Source organism: Lepidochelys kempii, chromosome 2 (genome assembly GCF_965140265.1).
Source record: "Lepidochelys kempii isolate rLepKem1 chromosome 2, rLepKem1.hap2, whole genome shotgun sequence".
Classification (NCBI taxonomy): Eukaryota; Metazoa; Chordata; order Testudines; family Cheloniidae; genus Lepidochelys; species Lepidochelys kempii.
Window position 1 is genome coordinate 163,558,842 of NC_133257.1, and position 23,526 is coordinate 163,582,367.

The 23,526-nt window shown below is 41.2% G+C and overlaps 1 protein-coding gene across 6 annotated transcripts in view; it reads right to left on the minus strand.

The window, feature by feature from the left end:
- The window catches only part of FHOD3 (formin homology 2 domain containing 3), a 625,903-nt gene that overhangs the window by 524,482 nt on the left and 77,895 nt on the right, over window positions 1-23,526 (minus strand). For all 6 annotated transcript variants that reach the window (XM_073332694.1, XM_073332693.1, XM_073332692.1 and 3 more), the window contains exon 3: window positions 3,955-4,019. In XM_073332694.1, coding sequence (XP_073188795.1) covers window positions 3,955-4,019 — 65 coding nt within the window. The remainder of the gene's footprint in view (window positions 1-3,954; window positions 4,020-23,526) is intronic.

Below are 23,526 nucleotides of genomic sequence, written 5' to 3' on the forward strand. Positions count from 1 at the left end.
TGTGGACAGATATGCAAGATGAAGACAGCTACTCATTGCCAGTGAAACACCCTTCCTAATTTCTGAAAAGTGTAACTGACATGTACCTTTCTCAGAATGATTCTAACACTAAAAACCATTCAGAGTTCCTTATTATTTCACAGTAGCATATAAAAAAAAATTAAGAAAACTACATTACCATCAGATATGGGCTGAAACAACACCTCTGGTCTGAAAACTCCAAAAACTTTGGCAGCAGGCTGGAATCTAAAATCAGATCCAGATCTTGCAGTTTGCCCCTTTAACTATAATGCACCTACCCAAAAGTGCAGATCCAAATTAAATTTTAGAGATTTAAAATTCAAGGCATCATCTATGCACAGAACATTGTGATAGCCTTTTACACTGAGGGACATATTTTTGAAAATGGAAGTTAAAATGTGTACAGTAAGATACATATGTTCAAGGACATTTGCGCATGTCCATCAGATAACTGCAAATGCAAACCCAATGCTCTGACTCTTTGCACTCTGGCCAACCTAAAAATCTGACATGAGGAAATATTTTTTGTTACTCTAGGAAACATATGAAATTTTCTCTTGTGCTAATGGTCTGTTGAAGAGATACCTTAGCCAGCCAGAACAAGTCTTTCTCCAAACTGTTTTTAATTTAATTCATATTTATACAATCATCCTAGTCTTGGCATCCTTGCTTCTTCTCTAATAGCAAAGCACATATGTTTAATAATGGTCCACTGTTGTTCTTCAATCAGCTAGTATAGAGGAATCTGTTTCTACATGATGCCGTCTAGAGACAGCTCTCAATGGGAGGCATTTGAGGAATTCTGTAGGTTGCTTATGCTCAGTTCAAATTCTTATAAAGGCTGTTTCAGAATGTGTCCCTAGAATAAGAAGAAAGTTTACTTGTATTTAAAGTCTGATTTCATGAACACTCAGACAACACTACAATCTTAGAAATAAAGGGAATCGTTACTCAGCTTTTTTTTTCTTTAATGAGCCTAAAAACATATGTCTCTATAGTTCTGTGTTCAGGGTATGATCTCTTGAATCCAGACTAGCACAATATGAATGGTTAAAGTGCCAAAGTAACCTACCATGGAAGAGATGAAATGAAGGAGAGAAAAAGGAAGCTATGGAATACATTCTTTTTTATGAACCCAAGCCACTTATAATGTCTTGGTATGACAACATCAACGCACTCTAGCCATTTGTAGTAGCTTCTACCACTAAGGGCCATTTAAATGAGTTTCTGTGCAGCAGATTGGTTTATAAAATTCCCATTGCAATGCACTGACTTCGCCATAGGCAATGTACCATAGGGTAACTTCATTCAGGCCACATTAGTACTATGTGGACATTTTAAGATACACATTAACTTGTTTCAATTGGCTTTCCTTATGACAGCAATATTCTAACCAGCGTACTTCCAAAATCGTGACGGTGATAATGACAGTCTGCATGGCCAAGAGCCACACTATGCAGAAAAATAAATATTACAGGCTACTAAAATACAGTAAAAAGAAAAGGAGTACTTGTGGCACCCTAGAGACTAACCAATTTATTTGAGCTCACTTCATCCGATGAAGTGAGCTGTAGCTCACGAAAGCTTATGCTCAAATAAATTGGTTAGTCTCTAACATGCCACAAGTACTCCTTTTCTTTTTGCGAATACAGACAACACGGCTGCTACTCTGAAACCTAAAATACAGTAGTTAGCTGTCAACCAGCAATTTCTCATCTCCCCTTCTCAACCCAGGAAGCATAATCTAGAGGGGGAACGTAGAAATGCTGTGGATACATGGATCATGCAAGCACTTTTAAGTATCCGCACCACAGTTTTAACATCACAGTGTACAGCACCAAAATCTCCATTGTGCTTCTTAACAAACTTCTACAGCAGGAGTCTCAAAACCAATTTACCTTCGGGCCAGTGCCAGTCCTCAGATCCTCCCAGCAGGCCAATAATGTCACTGAAGATGGTGTTCAGAAAAGAAAACGTTTATATTGTATTTTTTATTTCAAATTTCTTAGAAATAATAAAACTGTCATACAACTTTATACAATTCTTTGCCTGCCAGAAAGTTTTTAGTGTTTGCCAGACACCTGGCAATGCTTCAGTTCTGTCAGTTTGTTGATGTTTGGCCTCAGTGAGTGAGCAGTTGAAACCTTCAGGATTGCAGCACGGTGAGCATCAGATAGTTGTGTTTGGTATTTTGACTTGTTTATGTTCATTGTGGAAAAAAAGTGACACTGCCTCCCTGGCTGACTCTGCCCGACAACTAATGATGCTGCCTCCATGGCTGACTCTGCCTGGCAACTAGTGATGGTATCTCTGTCCCTCTCCCGCAGCCAATGGGAGCTGTGGGGGGCGGTGCCTGCAGCAGACAGAGCCGGCAGCATGGCTGCATGCATTTCTTCTCCATGGGCCGCAGTGGGGAGGTTCTCGGGCCGCAGATGGAATGTGAGCCAGGACTTTGAGACCCCTGCTCTACAGATTAATTCCCCTCAATCACATATGGGCCAAACCTGTTCATTTTATGTTTGAAACTTTTTTACTGAGGCAAAGTTACAATAAAAGGTTAACATATTACACTGTACATTGCCCATTCAGGAACAGGCTAATATTCAAAGAACCTGTGGGGGAGATTTAGGTTGGATATTAGGAAAAACCTTTTCACTAGGAGGGTGGTGAATCACTGGAATGCGTTACCTAGGGAGGTGGTGGAATCTCCTTCCTTAGATATTTTTAAGGTCAGGCTTGACAAAACCCTGGCTGGGATGATTTAATTGGGGATCGGTCCTGCTTTGAGCAGGGGGTTGTACTAGGTGACCTCCTGATGTCCCTTCCAACCCTGATATTCTATGAAAGATTCTGGCTTGCTGGCTGCGGAGCTCTCCTCCTCTGAGTATGCTAAAAAGGGTGACCAAATTTCTAAATACCTATTCTCTTTTTGGCTCTTCTGTTGCATAGGTACTTGTTTTAAAAACTTTTCCATTACAAGGACAGTCCATATTTTACTATGCCACAATTCCATGGAGGACAAGTCACAGCTCTCCAATAATGTGCAATACAAAGCCACACAATAAAAAATAAATTAATTTGTCATTCTGTTTAAACTAGCTATATTTTTTAGTAGAGCATTAATTAGGGAGATCTCTAGGAAGCTGACATTTTGTCATAAGATGAATGTCTTTTATAATTTCCTCCCAAAGCTGTCTAGTTTCTAGACACAACCACCACATGGCTACTATGTTCCTCTTTCCCCAAACCCCTGCAACAAAGCACCTCCCTAGTAGCAAAAATATGATTGATCTTATCTGGAGTCAAAAGCCATTTATACAGTAATTTATACAAACATTCTTTATGAGCTACACAAATTGAAGATGTATATCTGCCTTGCCATATAGAGACCCTCTAATCCAGATCAATTTATTCGTCCAAATCCCTTTCCCATCTTTCCATCTGGGTTGTTTTCTTATCAACATCTTTTTCAATCAAAATTGCATATGTTCCAGCTTGCTCCTGGGTCAATTCCTCAAATGTGATTAAAGGTTTAGATACAGCCATCCTGTATCCAGAGTTCAAAAGAAAATGTTGGACTTGTAAATACTGAAAATACGGGATCTTTATATTAGCAACATTATTACATATCCCTGAGTAATTTTCAAACCAGGATCCAGGAACAGCTGTCCAAATTGAGTAATGTCAGCTCATATCCACAATGCCTAGTCACTTTGACATTTCCTAGAGATAAATCCCTGATTATTAATGAAAGTAGAACCCTCTTCACTTCACCCATACAACAATCCCACTGCAATCAATGGGAGGTATTTTTTTCAAGTACAGTGAACAAGATATGGCCTTTAACTTTGTAGAAAGCAAGCTTATCTCATCATATTCCTCAAACTCGTTTCCCAGAGTACTCTCTGTTTTGTCATTTAGAACCTCACTTACCAATGCAGGCGTGGACTCTCACTGAGAGCTGGGTCCTCAGAATTATACTGTGCTTCTTGCCCCTCCTGGGAAAAAAGAGGAAAACTTGATGTGAGTATTGAAACCACAAAGAGATCTCTCATCTAATATCACTAGAAATCCCACATTAAAGGAGCTCCAAGCAATGATGCAGGGTTTTTCTCTTCATAAAAAAATATTCTTTATTATTTGCGTTATTGTAGTTCCCAGGGACCCCATGATTTGAAATGCTGTACTTATGCCTTTTATAGCTGAGCATTAAAAAAGACAATGCTCAATTAAAGATTGCATACACAACCTTAACTCTGTCCATTCCTTCTGCATATGCATTTTGATGAGTCTTTAAGTACATGATCACATTTCTATATCAATACAATGTACCATGTTTCCTACAAGCTTAAGGAGGCCTTCCTCATTCCTTAAGGCCTATGCTGCAGCCTTGTCTTACTGACACAGCACAGGAGTAAGGCTACCCCTCCCCGCATCTGCTGTACTGACTGGACAGATCTATCTGGATCTTCAGTCTGCTCAAAAGCACAGTCCCTGATCTCTGGATACTCTACCTTCCAAGAAAGTGGCGGGGAGTGGGCAGAGCTTTGGCTTTGCGCGCACACACACACACACACACACACACACACACACACACACACACACACACACACACACACACACACACACACACACACACACACACACACACACACACACACACACACACACACACACACACACACACACCCTACCCATTCAACAGCCAGAATAGCTTGCCAGATGCAAGGCCGGAAGTAAGTTGTACCCTTTCAAGGCCTAGACTAACTTATTCCCTTACCACCACACCACCCCCACATTTCCCCCAGAGAAACAGAAGAGCAGGAGTGGGATGGGACTGTACCTCAACAGGGCATTTGGGGCACAGTGGCTCTTGGGACTTGTTCAGGACTGTACCCGAGGTCACATTCTAGCCTTAATCTTTCCACTGTGCATACAAGTTAGCCACAAGCTCACATACTACAAAGCCTGCCTTAGCTGCTCACCATCTTAGTGAGAAATTTCTGTGCAAAGTCTTCTGCCAATAGACATATTGCAATTTTCAATGGGTCACAACTCAATCGATCAAACCACTTTTCATCAGATGATACAGTGGCTCTGCTCTTCAACAAGGAATACCATCAAGCCATATTTCAACTTCCTTTCCATAGCTGTTTCAGCAAAACAGTTGTGAGTTTTATTTTAAACACGAGTAAAAAAGACAGGTTTCAGAGTAACAGCCGTGTTAGTCTGTATTCGCAAAAAGAAAAGGAGTACTTGTGGCACCTTAGAGACTAACCAATTTATTTGAGCATAAGCTTTCTGAAAGCTTATGCTCAAATAAATTGGTTAGTCGAAAGCTTATGCTCAAATAAATTGGTTAGTCTCTAAGGTGCCACAAGTACTCCTTTTCTTTTTGCGAGTAAAAAAGAATTTTTTCACTCTCCCAGTACAATTTGCCAGACAAAAATTCACATTCAGGCAAATGCTAGGCCTGCAAAAATTAAGAATTATTATGTAAGTGGCTGAAAACTGAGGTTAGAATGGAATTACTTATGTACTAGTAACTGAAGAATTCACTGCCACTCTTACAATAATATGTTTTCTTTTAGGTTTATATCAAACCTTTAAATTACATTGGTTTTCAAATGCTCTCTCTTTACAGTGGTATGAAACAAAATTTCAAAATATAAAAGCTCTTTTAAGACTACTAGATTTGCAGGTCTTTTGAAATTCCAAACACTAACATACTATTCCCTCACATGTATTCTGTATAGTATGGAGATTAACCCCAGTTTTCTGGACAAATTCCAATTTTGGTAATGACAATCTGTGCACCTAAATTACTCCTGAAATTTCAACTGGACACAATATCCTTCTGCACTTTATGGCCTGTGCTCTGTCTACAGCTGCCCTTTTCCAGCACAAAAGTGCAATGACTTGTGTGAAATATCTAATTCACAAAGTGCTTTGGGATCCTTTCAGATTAAAAGTGGCAAATAAATGAGAGATATTCATTTTAGTACCACTCATTGACATATGATTCCATGCACTGGATTTGCACTGTAGTTTTACTACCGTGTGTCCCAGCATGTTGGCTGTTATAAAGGTGAAAAAATGTATCTTCTATGCTCCTTCTTCTGCACTATTATTAATACTTTGAAGTTACGGATGACCTTTCCCTTATGAAGAGAGCAGGATGGGTTGGTGATTCAAGCTTGGGATGTGGAAGTCAGAGGTTCAATTCTCTGCTACACTACAGATCTCCTTGGTGACCGTGGGCATGTCACGTAGTCTTTCTGTGCCACAGATCACCACCTGTAAAATAAAGATAATAGCACTGCCCTACCTCACAAGGATGGGGTGAAGAGAAATGCATTGAAGACTGTTGGTGAACAGATACCACACTAATGGAGCCAGGTGAGTACTTAAGATAGACGGACAGAAAGGGTAGTCATGAGAACAAAAACAGTGAACTCAGGTAATGAATGCTCAAGATAATCATGGAAATTCATTCTTTCCTTTCTCTGAAACATGCCATTTTAAACCAGGCCAGCTGTAGAATTTATAAGCTTTCTTTGTACACCACGCAGAGGGTCAGAAACCACATCACCAAAAATTAAAAAACTGAAATGTGGTAATAATGCTGCCAGCAAAATGGATTTCTAAACACAAATAGTTTTTTCGCCTTCAATCAGTGGTTAGCCTATTGGATGAAGTTTCAAAAAAGGTCAATTTGCTGTTGAAAGGAAACCATAGCTTCCTTTTCTATTTGTCATGATCTTATTCAACAGGCAGTCACTGGGGTTAAAGGGAAACTGGTCATCAGGTTAATTATTACCAGCTGTGTTGGTGATACCAGTACATGGAGATACTGCTATTTGCTTTTCACTTAAATGCCAGGAAATAATAACAATTTCATTCTTCATTCCACTAATACTGTAAATTAGCTATTAGGAATAGTAAAGGGAGCTTTCTTCCTTTTCTCTCAGTTCTGACATTCCTGATCAGTTCCTTGTCATTGTATCCCTCCCAGTTCTGCCCTTCTCAGGATAAAGACTCTTTTAAAAACCTTTCTAACATATAAATATCACCTAGTTAGTAAACTTCCAGATCACAATGGCATTAAAGAAAACCGACTATGCATAAATGATGTTTTATTAATCATAGATTCATAGATATTTAGGTCAGAAGGGACCATTATGATCATCTAGTCCGACCTCCTGCACAACGCAGGCCACAGAATTTCACCCACCACTCCTGCAAAAAATCTCACACCTATATCTGTGCTATTGAAGTCCTCAAATCATAGTTTAAAGACTTCAAGGAGCAGAGAATCCTCCAGCAAGTGACCCATGCCCCATGCTACAGAGGAAGGCGAAAAACCTCCAGGGCCTCTTCCAATCTGCCCTGGAGGAAAATTCCTTCCCGATCCTAAATATGGCAATCAGCTAAACCCTGAGCATATGGGAAGATTCATCAGCCAGATACTACAGAAAATTCTTTCCTGGGTAACTCAGATCCCACCCCATCTGATATCCCATCAGAGGCCATTGGGCCTATTTACCGTGAATATTTAATCAAAAGTATCTGTTTATTTTACTGTCAAAAGCAAAACTCCCAGGACTCCCCACACAAGACATCTACAGAAGAGTGAATGGATTTCAGTCTGAGTAATGCATCATCATCAAAGTCTACTAAGACTTGATTGCAGAATCTTTATAATTGGTGATGATGCATTCAGTAGTCAGATTCTGGTGCGAGTTTGCATGTTAACTCTGACCTGTAAGTTATTGAGACACAACAAATATGGACCCCCACAAAGAGAGTTACACTTCAGAGTATAACTTCATTTTAAACAACTAGCTAAGGAGCTGGGATAATTTAGTGAGTGGATCAGCATGATCAGAGGACCTCTGTCAATTCAGTTTTTAATTCTTCTGAGGTTAGACTGAGTAAATGCCATACAGTTCACTAATGATACTACCCTTTTAAAATCACTTCGAGACCTACTTGTACACAGAGCTGTATTATTATTATGTTATGGTAAAATAAAAGCTAAATCATGGCATGGGTCCTGGTTGTTAGGCACAACTTAACCTAATGTCAGAAATGTATACAACTCGCATTTAAAGAAGGGAATTTTTCTAATATTTAATTAGATACATTTTATCACCCTGGGATTGTCACAATTATCCTTTTCCTTTTTGCTAATTAATTATTATATTTGTGTTTAATAGATTGTGAAGAAAAATCATTCAAACTTCTGTACCTAATTGCTCTATTACATGAGCTATTAAGCTCAGTTTTTATTATCACAATCATGTACCAAGAAAAAAAACATTGCCATAAATACAAGACTGTATTGTTCAGTAGAAGATAAAACAAAGTTTATTCCAGGATAAATAAATGTACTCTGCTAGATGTATATTTTAACAGCAGCAAAAGGAATACATGACATTACAAGCAAACCAAGTGGCTTCTCCCATAAATATTTTCTTTCAAGCAACGTGAAATCTGAGTTCACTAGCTCCAGTAAATGCTTAATGTAAAATATAATTATATATGACGGTATCATATATGAAATATGAAGGTCATTTGAATTCAATACAATAATAAAGACCTACATTTATGGGGCATCTCAAATTACACATTAACAGTATTCTTTTTGTAGGAACAATATACTTGAGATGTTGATTTTTTAATGGCTATATGTAAGTGGCTAAAGCAGTAATAAAAGTAGCATTTTATCCAATGAGTACATCATGCTTTGAAGCCAAGAAATATAATGGATGACCTTCCAACTTTCTGCTCTATGATCAAATATCTACTTCATGACTTTTTTGACCCGTGATGTCCCTCTGTACACACCCAACCCTCACTGGAATCCATGGAAGGCAAAAACACTCCTGAAAAACTCTTCAGGTTTGAGACCTTTGGACAGAAGGTGTAATCTAAGCATGAAGTAGTATTGTTATCCTTTCATTGACAGTTACAGGTCAAGAAAAGAGAATACTGATACAGTATGTATTCAATAGAGCTGCTGACCCTTTAACTTAATACTAAGTATGTATTAATTCAAGGCTGGTAGAAATCCAAAACACCCAGTCATCAAAAGAAAAAAAAAGTACTTTTAAGTAATATAAGCCCCAATCCAGTAAAGCACTTAAGCATGAGCACAATTTTAAATGCATCAGTAGTCTCATACACCTTGATATTTACATGCCGAAAGCTACACACAGGTTTTGATGCTTTGCTGGATCTGGGCCATAGCATAAAAAGAGCTTGAATTGCCAGTGTATGTAACATTCTTAAATCTTTGGTCCATAGGTAACCTTACTATTAAAACTTTAAAAGGTAACAAACAAATAAACACCAGTTATTTCCCTAAAAGGTACGAACAATGTAAAGAAAGAGAACAACACAAGCAGCCTTCAGGCAGACCAGGTTTCAAAATGGCAACTGGTAGTCCATCCTCCAGTATCTCTTTTACATGGGTATTTTATAAAGACCAAAAAGAGAAATAAAATGAAGAGATGTAGATAAACTGACTTACAAAAGAACAGGTAACACGGCATGTCAAGGTTCCTCCCCCACTCTGAACTCTAGGGTACAGATGTGGGGACCTGCATGAAAAACCTCCTAAGCTTATCTTTACCAGCTTAGGTCAAAACTTCCCCAAGGTACAAAATATTACACCCGTTGTCCTTGGACTGGCCGCTACCACCACCAAACTAATACTGGTTACTGGGGAAGAGCTGTTTGGACGCATCCTTCCCCCCAAAATACTTCCCAAAACCTTGCACCCCACTTCCTGGACAAGGTTTGGTAAAAAGCCTCACCAATTTGCCTAGGTGACTACAGACCAGACCCTTGGATCTTAAGAACAATGAACAATCCTCCCAACACTTGCACCCCCCCTTTCCTGGGAAATGTTGGATAAAAAGCCTCACCAATTTGCATAGGTGACCACAGACCCAAACCCTTGGATCTGAGAACAATGAAAAAGCATTCAGTTTTTTACAAGAAGACTTTTAATAAAAAATAGAAGTAAATAGAAATAAAGAAATCCCCCCTGTAAAATCAGGATGGTAGATATCTTACAGGGTAATTAGATTCAAAAACATAGAGAACCCCTCTAGGCAAAACCTTAAGTTACAAAAAAGATACACAGACAGAAATAGTTATTCTATTTAGCACAATTCTTTTCTCAGCCATTTAAAGAAATCATAATCTAACACATACCTAGCTAGATTACTTACTAAAAGTTCTAAGACTCCATTCCTGGTCTATCCCTGGCAGAAACCAGCATACAGACAGACCCTTTGTTTCTCTCCCTCCTCCCAGCTTTTGAAAGTATCTTGTCTCCTCATTGGTCATTTTGGTCAGGTGCCAGCGAGGTTACCTTTAGCTTCTTAACCCTTTACAGGTGAGAGGAGCTTTCCCCTGGCCAGGAGGGATTTCAAAGGGGTTTACCCTTCCCTTTATATTTATGACACGGCACAAAAGGAACAGCATCATGGGCAAGTTGGAGGGCCGATCAGGGTAAGATCCCCATCCTGCTCCAGTCGCTTTATGTCAGGTAGAAGGCCTGAAGTGACATAGAGGGGCCCTAAAAATCTCATTTCCAATTCTGGGTGGATTCTTTTGGTGCAGGAACTGATGGAGTCAGATATAAAGGTGTCCTCTGAGGATCCTCTTGCAAACTCTGGCGTAGAGGGCAAGGCTGAGGTCAGGAAAGGCATGTCCGTTGCATGCAATGCTGCCGAGATTCCAGGCAGCTCAGCGGCCCTTAGGGCAGCTCCAAAAGGCTGCCATAACTCAGGGCTTGTCTACAATGATGGAGTGTAATGTCTAAAGCACACTAACGTGCTGCACATTTGTTGGTCCGGGTAAACTCTGCTGCTGCACACTAAAGGTTCTCTAGTGCACTTCAATGTAGTGCTGTTTCAAACAGCACGATGTTAAAGTGCACCAGCAGCAGGGTCTACATAGACCAGGGATCGGCAACCTTTGGCACATGGCCCGCCAGGGTAAGCCCCGTGGCGGGCCGGGCCAATTTGTTTACCTGCCAGGTCTGCAGGTTTGGCCGATTACAGCTCCCACTGGCCGCAGTTCACCGCTCCAGGCCAATGGGGACTTCGGGAAGCGGCGTGAGCTGAGGGATGTGTTGGCCACTGCTTCCTGCAGCACCCTTTGGCCTGGAGCGACAAACCGTGGCCAGTGAGAGCTGCGATCAGCCAAACCTGCGGATGTGGCAGGTAAACAAACTGGCCCGGCCCGCCATAGGCTTACCCTGGTGGGCCACATGCCAAAGGTTGCCGATCCCTGACATAGACCGATTAATGCACAACACATTTAGGAATCACATGCCTTTAGAGCACATAACCAACCCACCATGTAAGACAAGCCCTTAGACAGATCCCCAGGACTGAATAAGTTATGCCAGGAGCCTCTTCAGTTTCCAGAACAGCCCAGGATCAAAGGTTACAAAGATGGCTTAAAGCCACCATAGCCCCACTTCCTTCTGGACTGAGAGTTCTGGGCTGTACCTTCTAGAGCCACAACATAGAGTCACACCCCAGGCCCATAAGTACAGACTAAATGACAATAACTTTAAAAAAATCAGTTAATATTTTCTTCCCATTTTAACGTAACACTTGCCTGTACAATGGGAGGTTGGGGGATGTCGACAGAACACACACCTTACAGAAATTTAAGAGGACATTCCATAGGGCGATGTGGTTTAATATCCAAATAAACGTTTTGTGCTTTTCTAACCTTTGAATGAATAAGCCTACAAAGCACCTGTCAACATGCATCATCTGTGAGAATTTTGTTCTCAGATAAATGAGAAACTTTTCCAAAGCTCCCACTGATCACCAGGACAAATTGATGGGAGGGGCAGTATGCACACAGAGCAACCTCACCACCACTAGTTGTGCAGGAGTACACCATGACAGATGTCAAAATCAAAACAAAGGAATCTCTACACATTCACTCCTCTGGAGGTGATAACTATTTATTACTTTCATGCTACTTCTCTCTTGCTCTTATCAGCCTATCAAACTACTGAATCATAGCTCTGATAACTAGGCAGAATTTGAACTTCCAGGAGAAAACAAAAGAAAAATTTTAAGGAGAAAGCATAAATTAAATGCTGTGTTCTCATATCTTAACAGGACAATATTACATTGGTAGGGGAATGATCAAGCTCTTCCTCTCTAACTTCCACAAATCACATCTGAACACTTATATTTGTGAAAACAAGTCTTAAATCTGTACACTACATCTGGGACTTTAAAGGGCATAAGTCACCCAACTCCCTTTGAAAACCAGGCCCTTTACAAATACCAGCCTAAATTTTCTTAAAAATCACAAAATACCACTGGGATATCAGCTTTTTCTAACTGGATAGTCATTTTGAAAAGTATATCTTTCTTCACCTTTTGGAAGATTTCAAAAGTTTCACCTTCTTTTTGCCTTGGAGCTAGTAACTATTAAAATCAAAGCCCAGTCTGTGCTTACAGAATTCTGAACTGTCCTATTCCATTCATAATGAATCCAAGACTGCTATTCTAGTCTATATAGGTTCTTATATTGCCCTCATCACCATAGTATTGGATGGCTTTTCAGAAGCGCGCGGAAAATTATTGTGTGTGGTTCCATTTTCAAATAAATCCATTTCCACAAACTATTGCCTAGAATCACAAAGATGTGCAGTAAAGCCACAACCTACTGCATAAGATTTGTCTTACTGTGTTCAAGCAAGTCAATAGAAAAACTGAACTTCAAACTTTCAAAAACTGACTTACGTTTAGTGAAATCTACCTTAGCGTATATTTAAATCCAGACTTCTTGAGGAGATAGCAGTGAATTCCCCTTGTATGCACAATGTAGCCTGTCAGCCATTGGAAATAAAGTTAATAATGCTGATAAGCTAATGCTTGCTCTCTGATACTTTGGTTTAAGGTAGCCACTTGAAGTGCCATTTTTCAAAGTGTACAGTAATGCATTTTCTGGAAATAGATAAAATCACAGATTTCCCCCCTTTTAATTTGTAATTAAATAGGGTTCCAAATGTATATAAATGTATTACATAAAGAATATATTGGAAAATCCATAGTTAGGATTGAAGATAAGCAACAATTCATTGTTATACACTGGTTTACATACTGTCAGTATTCGAGGACTCTGCCTGATTGCAGCAGCACAACTGTGGTTCAAGAGTAGAAGTAGGAGCAAGAGGGGGGAAAGAGAGCACCTCTTTTTTGTTCTTTCTAACCCAAGAAGAGTTTGATGTTATCCTATTAACAATTATGCCTTATATAAAAGTCAGAAGTTATAACAGAGGAACATGTGAAGGCAGAGGCAAATTACAAGTAGGACACAAGGGGGTTGATTTAGCAAGTGAAGCTGCTGCTTGGCCCCTACTGCAGTCACGAGACAGCGTGGCTTCAGGCTCACTCAGAAAGGGGATAGTGGAAAGAAGGGGAACTAGCATCCCCCTGCCTCAGGTACTTCCACCCATAAGCAGGCTGGAAGGGTAAATTGGCAAGCGATGCTAGTGCATTGGGAGGAGGTGGGAGGCAAGGGAATTTAGCTGTTTCAGGTACCGGCCGTGCTGCAAGTGGATGTATGGGCTATCAGGCTGCAATTCTTTCTGGTTGTGAGCAGGTTGCTGTTCAGGTGTCTGTACCTTTGCTGGAAAGTGGACAAGCAGAGGCAGCAGCTGCAGCACAGGGCAGTCCCAATGGAGCCCAGGGGCTGGAAGAGGACCCAAGGGAGTATTGCAATAGGGGCAGGGGGCTGCTAATGCCCAGGGTGGAGTGTTTTATGACCCAAGCCATAAATTAGGGCAGCCCCATGGACTGAAGGAGGGAAATGACTGAGGGGAAGCGTCCATGCATACAGGTGGGTAGGCTGTGTGGATTAATAGGGTAGTCAGCGGAGTTGGGCAGCAAATGGTCAGTGAAGTGGTTTCTGAGGTTTTCTCCACAGCACTTCCAAAGGGCACAGCGTCACCTCGAACCAGGATGTTCTCTTCCACTGAACACAAGGGATGGCAGTAATGCTGATCCCAGGAGTGAGTGTGATCTGAACCACATAGGGGCTGGGGGGATGAGTGGCAGAGGTGGTATCCGGCCTTCCAGCCTGGCAAGGGGTGGCAGTTGCAGGGGCCACAGCGAGGTGCAGGGATTGTGCTCAACCAGTCACTCAGTGAGTTCACCTGAGGGGGACAGGAGTGAGCCTATCAGGGTAGTAAATACTCTGGCCCAGGAGTGGGAGATCCAGAAGCCTGGGCAGACCCGCCCCAGGGGTGGCACCTTCAGTTTGGGCACTGATGGTTTTACACAGCTGCTGCAAGCTAATTTGCATTTACTACAGCAGCTTCAGGCAGCTAGGTGTGATGGGTCTGCACAGGGTGACACGGTAGGCCCAGCATGGGCTCAAGTTTGGGCAGCAGGACAGGGACAGGCCCCCGGCAAAGGTAGCAAAGCCCAGGTTGGGAACGAACCCCCTGGGCACATGGGGACTCATCGGCCATCAGGGCATGTAACCACATGGGACACAGTAGAAACTCCCAGGGGGGTCTATGGGGGAGCAGGGCTCTGCGGAACTCCCTCCATTCAGTCCTGAGTACGGTTATGCCGGGGTGGCTGACCTGATGGGAGTTCACCTACTCAGAACAACTAAAGATAAAATCCTGAGAGGCGAATACGTGGATATATATATATTATCCCTGTTGCACAGGGAGCTGTTGACAGACAGTAAACAGGGGCAAGGCAAGCAAAACAGCGAGCTGCCCAAGAGGCCAAGGGTGCCGAGAACATGGGAAAACTGGGAGACTGCCGTCCTCATCTGCGCGGCTGTTACACTACAGGCCTCCCCAGAGAGGAGCCCTGCCTTGGTTAAGTATATGGACATAATTAGGCGGGCACACAATATGTTTGGGGGCATGTCCTGGTTTAATTAGGATGAGCAGTTTCGATTAAGGGCAGCAACACAAACTGGGTTAAGGTGGGACACACCTCATCACACACTGTGGTTGGAGTGGATGACACCAAGGGCGCCAAGAGTTCACACAGACAGTGGTTTGTTCATACCGCAACTAGCTCAGGAGGGGCCCCAGGCACGTAATAATATTTGCTGGGCATTTAATGATGGCGGTTGTGTTTGCAACTCCTGTAGATACAGGCATGTTTGCGAGACATGTTTTGGGACCCATTCAGCCCGTTCTTGCCAGAGCGGGAAGGGAAGTTCACAGGGAGGAAACAGGAATGGGGGTGGCGCAAGCGTCAACAGCAGGTTTGGCGTGGGTGGAACAGGGTCTGGGACACAGAGCACAAGCTGGGGAGGGGGACAAGCCGGAGGGTGGTGTAATGGGCACGGGCCCCAAGCCAGTTAGGCCAGATGTGTTAAGCGTTATCCTATGGGATTACCCTAACAGGGAAGATGGGGCATATTTGTGGGAGGGGTTTACAGCAGGATTTCGGATCCCTTTTGTGGGAAATAGAATTCATTTGATGTCAGAAAATTTAAAGTCAGTAGCTGGGACAGGACATATTGTTCAAAAACGGATTGCACAAGAATTAAAGGAGGGCAGCATAGCTGGGCCATTTAATCAATTGCCAATAGCACATTTGAGAGTTTCCCCCCTAGGGCTGGTCCCCAAGAAGACCCCAGGGACATACCGATTAATTCATCACCTGTCAAACCCGCAAGGTGGCACTGTTAATGATGGGATAGACCCGGCACTATGTTCCATACGCTATTCCTCCATTGATGAAGCCATTTGTATCGTTAGGGCGTGTGGCCCTAAGGCGCTAATGGCTAAATGTGACATCAAGTCTACTTTCTGGCTACTGCTGGTGCACCCATTGGGCTTTGACCTGTTGGGTTTCTGTTTTGAGGGGCAATTTTATTTTGACAAGGCTATGCCCATGGGCTGTTCAGTATCCTGTGCAGCTTTTGAGAAATTCAGGACAATGTTACACTGGGCAGTGGTGTGGTTAGCAGGACTAAACCAAGTAGTGCATTATTTGGATGATTTTTTATTCGCAGGGTGAGCTGGGTCAAATGAGTGTGTTCAGCTGTTGGACACATTTCAGGCCCTGGCTAAAAAGTTGGGGGTACCCCTAGCAGAGGAGAAAACAGAAGTCCCTTCCACTATATTGACCTATCTGGGCATTGGGCTGGACACCAGGGAGGGCATATCTCGGCTCCCTCAGGATAACCTTCAGGAGCTATCGGGGTTGCTCCAGAGAGCACTGGGGCCTAAAAAACTCAGACTGCAGGAACTGAAATCTATTCTGGGGCACCTGAACTTTGCTTGCAGGGTTGTTGCTCCAGGGCGGGCGTTTTGTGCCTGACTGGCAGGGGCAACGGCCAGCATAGCCAGGCTACACCATTACATACAAGTCACTAGAGAGATGAAGGAAGACTTGAGGGTTTGGGGAAGTTTTCTGAGTTGATTTTATGGGGTATCATTGTGGAGGGAGGAATGGTTATTACAAAGGGGTTAAAAATCCACTCAGATGTGGCAGGGGATGCAGGTTTTTGGGTGTTTTATGAAGGTAAATGGTGTGTAAAAAAATGGCCCACCTCCTGGACACAAAACAGGTTTGTGCGTGACATGACCTTCTTGGAATTTTTCCCCATTTTAGTTGCGGTGATGATTTAGGGATTGGGGCTGGCTAATAAAAGGGTGTGCTTCTGGTGCGACAACATGGCAGTGGTACAGGTTATCAACCTGTGTGGCCCTCCATGGAGGGCAGTTGTTGCAGTACTGGGTCAAGGACAATGCAGCTGCTGGTGCCCTTGGCAATCACACACGGGACAATGGGTTCTTTCTCCCCAGTAAGGCTGCTAGACAAGAGGCCATTTGGAAATGTCTGGGAACCCGGAGGGGTTGGGGGGAAGGCAGCCAAGCAAATTGTTGACACCTCCTTGTGGTGGATGCCCAGTGCAGGTATTCCATAGGGAGGGCAGCCAATGACCAGATAAATGGCCTGGTAAAGGCCTCAAAAGGAGGTACTGGATAAAGGAACAGAACGAGGGAAGGGGTTGGGGACTTCTCTGATTGGTATGGCAGGGAGCCAACCTTCCCCGCCCCATTCTCATAGGCCTCCTTAACCCTCTTACAAGGGTGGTGGATGGTAAGGTCCAAGCCATGGGTTGGCTGAGGGACCTGGATGGAAACAAAGTGGTGCTGGTGGAAGCCCTGGAGAATTGATTTGAATAAGCATGTATTTGCCTGCCAGGTAGTCCCTGACATCTATATAATAAAGTTGCAGCCTGATTAAAATCCATAACAAGTCTCCTGTCCTTCTTGCGGTGTACCCAGACAAACATACATGCTCTTTTTCTACTAAATGCTAATATGACAGCAACTTCAGGTTCTTCTTTGCCTACTTCTACACAGCAATCTATTTTTAATAAATCCAATGTGGTTGGGTTTAATAGTATTTGGAAGTATTATTTCCAAACTTTTTGCCATGACTGCCAAACATATTTACATTTTCAATGAGATTGGCCACTAGTTTGCACAGTCATTCATAATTTTCCTGACTTCACAAGTACTGTAATGGGTTCTAGGCAGACAGGTAAGATGTTGCCATTAAATTACAGCATATAGATTTCTGTAAGAAGGTTACTAATATGTCTTTATACTTTATAGATTCACTGGGAATCAGTTTAATCCAGAACTTCAGGTATTCTACTTGGACTGGATTGCCTGCAATTTTTCTTATTTTCTTATATCCTTATCCCAATTAGATTTGTGCTCCTCCATGATGTGTGGGAGATTTCATACATCAGAAAACTCACTGAATGCTTTTATAGTCAAGACAATTTTCTCCTTTGTAATTTTCTTTTTAAATCGTTTTGACCAAATAGGGTTCTTGGTAGTTGAGAGTGCTATAACTTGACTGATGCAGGAGAATAAATAATCCAGAATGAATGTGGTTTCCAGAATTTTCTATGTGGTTTGCTAGTAAAAAATTAATTTTGAACAGTTTGGGGGTTTTAATAAATATAGTCATAGATTTTTATGGAGAAGAATCCCAAATTATTGCTGGGGGAATAAAATCACACTATTAATCAAGAATTTTGACTTCCTAAAATTAAAACAGACCACATATTGATCACTCTTAAACATGCCATATATAGTTTAAAGAAAAGAGGAAACCAACACAGTGGGCCAGAGTCTCTACTGCTAAAATAGGGCTACAGTGATTCACACCATCTGAGAATCTGGCCCATTACTTTATCAAGTATTAAGTAATGCAAAGTTAATGTTATGGTGTTGTGACATCTGCTCATTTTTTTCCCCCATGCATTTTGGAGAGGATGAGCTGAGGTTGGGGAGTTAATGGATGTTAATGGGCAATCTATTTGTAGTATGTTGTGCTCTGGGCACCTATCCCAATCATTAAAAATGCACGGGATAGGTGCCCAGAGCACAGAATGGGCACCAATAGGTATTTTAATAAATTCAGAGAAATTTTTAAACATGCAATGGAATACTCAGTAGTTTCACAAAAAGTATTCACTCAGTGTAATGAGTTTTCTGTATACATTTTATAAGCCAATGAGGCATAGCCCTAAATAGTGGAAAGCATGAGGATTTTTCCTTGAGCTTGTGTGTTAAAAAGATGATCCAACTGGACTTTTAAGAAGACTGTGGTTCCAATCTTAACACAAAGAAATTATCATCTAATAAAATATGCATCCTATCAGGAAAACAACTTTGGTCCTTCAATTCACAAAACACAGGCCTCTATCACTTGACATAACAAAAGACCACTGCTAGGTACTATCGTAGAATACCCATAGTTACTTTCTAAACTGCAACCAGTTTTTAAGGGGTACATTGGCAGACAAATATTTTTTATTATCAGCTGTGATGGGAATGGACATATATGAAATGTTTATCATCTTTTTATATGATTTTTAATTAAAATGTTTGCTTGAGTGTGCAAGTAGGTCTTCAAAGTTTGCAAATTAAATTTTTATTCAAGTACACAAAACTACATTTGGGACCCACCTAACACACCACAGACACAAGATGTTTAGTGAGGCAGTAGCAAAGCCACTATTAGATTTCAAGAGTTTCTGCATCTTAGTCCTGTACTCAGCCTCCCCTCAGCCACACTGAATTTCCAAGGTTTCATAAAGGCAAGGAGGGAGAGTTAACATTGCTGTTGGAACACTAATCCTGGCCTTCATAGGCATTTATGAATCTAAATAGTCTTCAAAAATATATATAATGCAAAAATTAGATCTGTAGCATGACTTTGGATATACATCCTCCAACACCTATCCAAAAAAAACCCAACACATTAAAACTGGGAAGTTACAGAACATTTTATTAACTGACCTCATTTAGAGCCCAATCCAAAGCATGCTGAAATCAAGGGCAGTAGCCCTGTTGACTTCGAAAAGCTTTGAATCCGCCCTTACTTCATGTCTCTAACAGGAAGGATCAGTATACTTTGAGGGGTAGCGGAGGAGTTACAAAGTGTGCAACTACATTTGTATTTAAATGTTATCTGACTATAATGCTTATATCCCTTTACTGAGGAAATAAGGCATAACGGTGGCCAGATTTTTTCCCGTACCTAAAATGCTAGGAAATAAAATGTATTTCATTCTAACAGGACAAATGATGTAACCTTCCACCTAGTTGTTACATTCACGATCAGCTACTTGTGAATGAGAGGCACTTATTGAATTATTCCATACCCTCAATGATTTATTTCTCAGCTTTCTTTCATTAGGTTATTGATGACTGAATATTACCTGATATTATATGTTCTAACCAATTACCAGGAATATGTGGCACACAAGAATGAGCACACAATGTAGAGAAGTTGCGTACATTCTGCTCCTGGAGATTGTTTAAAATATAGAACATACCAGATCTAAAATGACATATGCTTTGTCTCTAAGACACTAGTCTTTTGATTATTGATGGATTTTTTTCTTAGGTGGGGTTGATGAGGTGGAGAGCAAATATACTGGGTAAATTTATTGTTGAACAAAAGTTAAACTGCTCTGGACTGGCCCTTTTCAAATATTACTGCTCTAAGGAAACAAAACAGAAACTCTTTCCCATTTCTCCCTTTTCCGATTTTACTTATCTAAGAGTGTTTGTGTGTGTCAAGGGGATCAGAGTTCAAAATTCTGGTCACTCGGGGCTCTGAAATTTATGTTGAGGTAAAACAAAGGAAATTAAAAGGCTTCAACAGCTCAATGGGCTGAACATTAGCCCTTTGACATTAGAGGACCTCGGTTTGGATCCCAAAGCGGTTGACATGGTCTTTCATCTAACTGGCTGGGGTTAGATAAAATGTTTGCCACACAATATGAGGTTAAAAACATCCATTGTAGAATTTCGTATAGCACTTTTGGCCTGTGGTATATAGTGACATGCTCTATTATCCAATAAGTTGTGGATAGCTCTCTGTGTGCCTTAATAGTTCGCAGTAGTCCAAAACTACAAATACTCAACTGAAAAAGCAAAGCCATCTTAGGGTATTAGTCCCAACTGAAAGAATAACCAAAGTGGCAGTCAGTTGTAGAACATCTGTTGAAGTTAACAGCAAGGCCTTGTGCACTCAATCACAAGCGGGGCATAAATTCTGCTGCAAGATTCTTTGATTCTGAAACGCCCTGGTGTTGCAAACTGGAAATTCTGCAGCATCTTCAATTAAAATATTTTAAATGCAAATAAATAGTAGAATGAGTGCAGCAGCCCCTGTGTTATTTAGTTTGTAACTAAATTCACTTTGTTTTCTCAATCCAAGTCTTCAATGTGCCAAACAATTTTTGCATTAACAGCACATAACTGTATCATAGAAGTTGAAAGAGGAAAGCTGGAGATTTTGGCAGTCAGGCAAGGCACAGTTGGGGATTTTGGCACCTGGATTACCAGGCAAGACCATTTGGGACTGTGGGAAGAGTATATTAGTCTGCTAAAATGTTGACAATGAAATTGTCATATTTAGGTTTCAAAATTAATGACCCATTGTAATGTACCCCTTAGACTGTTTCAGACTATTTGCACCCTGTGGAAAACAAGCACTGGCTTATGCTCACTTCATATTTTTAAGATTAATCTTCATATCCGTGAAGATCAGAAACATTACAAAAATAATAAAGCCTAGTCACTAGAGCACAATTCTTTGGCAAGGAATATATTGTTCAGTCAGTTCAGCATTCGCACAATCATGGAAGATACAGACCTCTGGTTACAGGGCCTGACACACTAAACTTCAACATAAAGGCCCCAGCTAAGGAAAGCACATAAGCCCAAGCTCTAGTACTTTCTTGAGTATGGGCTAGAGTATACAATCAGTAATTTTAATGCCATTTTGATCGCGTACAGGAACTGGGGATCAGTCCAGTTGCTCCTCGCCAATAATCTGAGAAGCTGAAAGAAATTGGCTTTGTATTACTGGCTTGACTGGTTTTTCAAAACTGTATCTTGATAAATAGCTTCAGCTGAAACCACTGTTCTTCATATCTCTCCCCTGGCAAAGACCAAAAGAGTGCCAATGGTCTAATCTCTAGCAAAAAAACAAGGCTGTGTAATGGCCACTTCTTTTCCACCTCTGCTCAATATAAATATTGTATCTTTTATTAAGTGGAAAATTATTTTCAAAAGAGCATCTATATGGGTCACATTTCTTTGTTCCAATTAGAACAGATCAGTTACAAAAAATCTCATACCCTGCACTGAGGAATTTAAGGGTCATTGCCCAAAACTAAAGGGTTTTAACTCCACTGTCTTGATTTAATTTAGAGATTTAAAATGAACCTTCGCTATGGGATTCTTCTTTGCATGGAATGAAATGTCACATAAATAACACCACCTTTACTAGTTCGCTTAACAAATGCCTTCACACAATACATCATTCTGCACATATTTATTCCCTGTAAGACGTTCAAAATGAGGGACAATAACACCAGTTACAATATTAATAATGACATATTAATGATGGCAAAAAGCCTTCAGTGAGACAAAAAGATATTTAAATCTACTATCATGTAAAACACTGTTATTCACTAACATTTTCTTTTGATTTACAAATTTAAAACACATACTTGAAAACTGCAAATGATGCATATAGGTGGTCTATGTAACCATGCATTCCTTTTACTACTGTTCTAATCTTCCCTCCCACATCCTCTCTATTGTTTGCTACACTCACCTGTTTGTATCTTTTCTTTTAATTAGACTGTAAACTCTTTAGGATAGAGAATTTATTTTATAGGGTATTTGTACACCACCTAACACAATGGGTCTTTGATCCTGACTGGAGTGTCTAAATACATCTGTAATATAAATAATAAGTATAAACAGTAATAAATCACCTCTGTAAATTTTCAAAGAATTACATTAATTTCAGCTGCACAAGTCTCATTAAAGTCAATGAGCACAGACTTGATAAAACCAGCGATTAAAAAATCCTCTCAACTCTGGTGAATAGGAGTTTTTCCTGGGTGACAGGTTTCAGAGTAACAGCCGTGTTAGTCTGTATTCGCAAAAAGAAAAGGAGTACTTGTGGCACCTTAGAGACTAACCAATTTATTTGAGCATGAGCTTTCGTGAGCTACAGCTCACTTCATCAGATGCATGCCGTGGAAACTGCAGCAGACTTTATTTATACACAGAGAATATGAAAAAATACCTCCTCCCACCCCACTGTCCTGCTGGTAATAGCTTATCTAAAGTGATCATCAGGTGGCCCATTTCCAGCACAAATCCAGGTTTTCTCACCCTCCACCCCCCCACACAAATTCACTCTCCTGCTGGTGATAGCCCATCCAAAGTGACAACTCTTTACACAATGTGCATGATAATAAAGTTGGGCCATTTCCTGCACAAATCCAGGTTCTCTCACCCCCTCCACCCCCTCCCAAAAACCACACACACAAACTCACTATCCTGCTGGTAATAGCTCATCCAAAGTGACCATTCTCCCTACAATGTGCATAATTAAGGTGGGCCATTTCCAGCACAAATCCAGGTTTTCTCACATCCCCCCCACCCCCATACACACACAAACTCACTCTCCTGCTGGTAATAGCTCATCCAAACTGACCACTCTCCAAGTTTAAATCCAAGTTAAACCAGAACATCTGGGGGGGGGGGGTAGGAAAAAACAAGGGGAAATAGGCTACCTTGCATAATGACTTAGCCACTCTCAGTCTCTATTTAAGCCTAAATTAATAGTATCCAATTTGCAAATGAATTCCAATTCAGCAGTTTCTCGCTGGAGTCTGGATTTGAAGTTTTTTTGTTTTAAGATAGCGACCTTCATGTCTGTGATTGCGTGACCAGAGAGATTGAAGTGTTCTCCGACTGGTTTATGAATGTTATAATTCTTGACATCTGATTTGTGTCCATTTATTCTTTTACGTAGAGACTGTCCAGTTTGACCAATGTACATGGCAGAGGGGCATTGCTGGCACATGATGGCATATATCACATTGGTGGATGTGCAGGTATACGAGCCT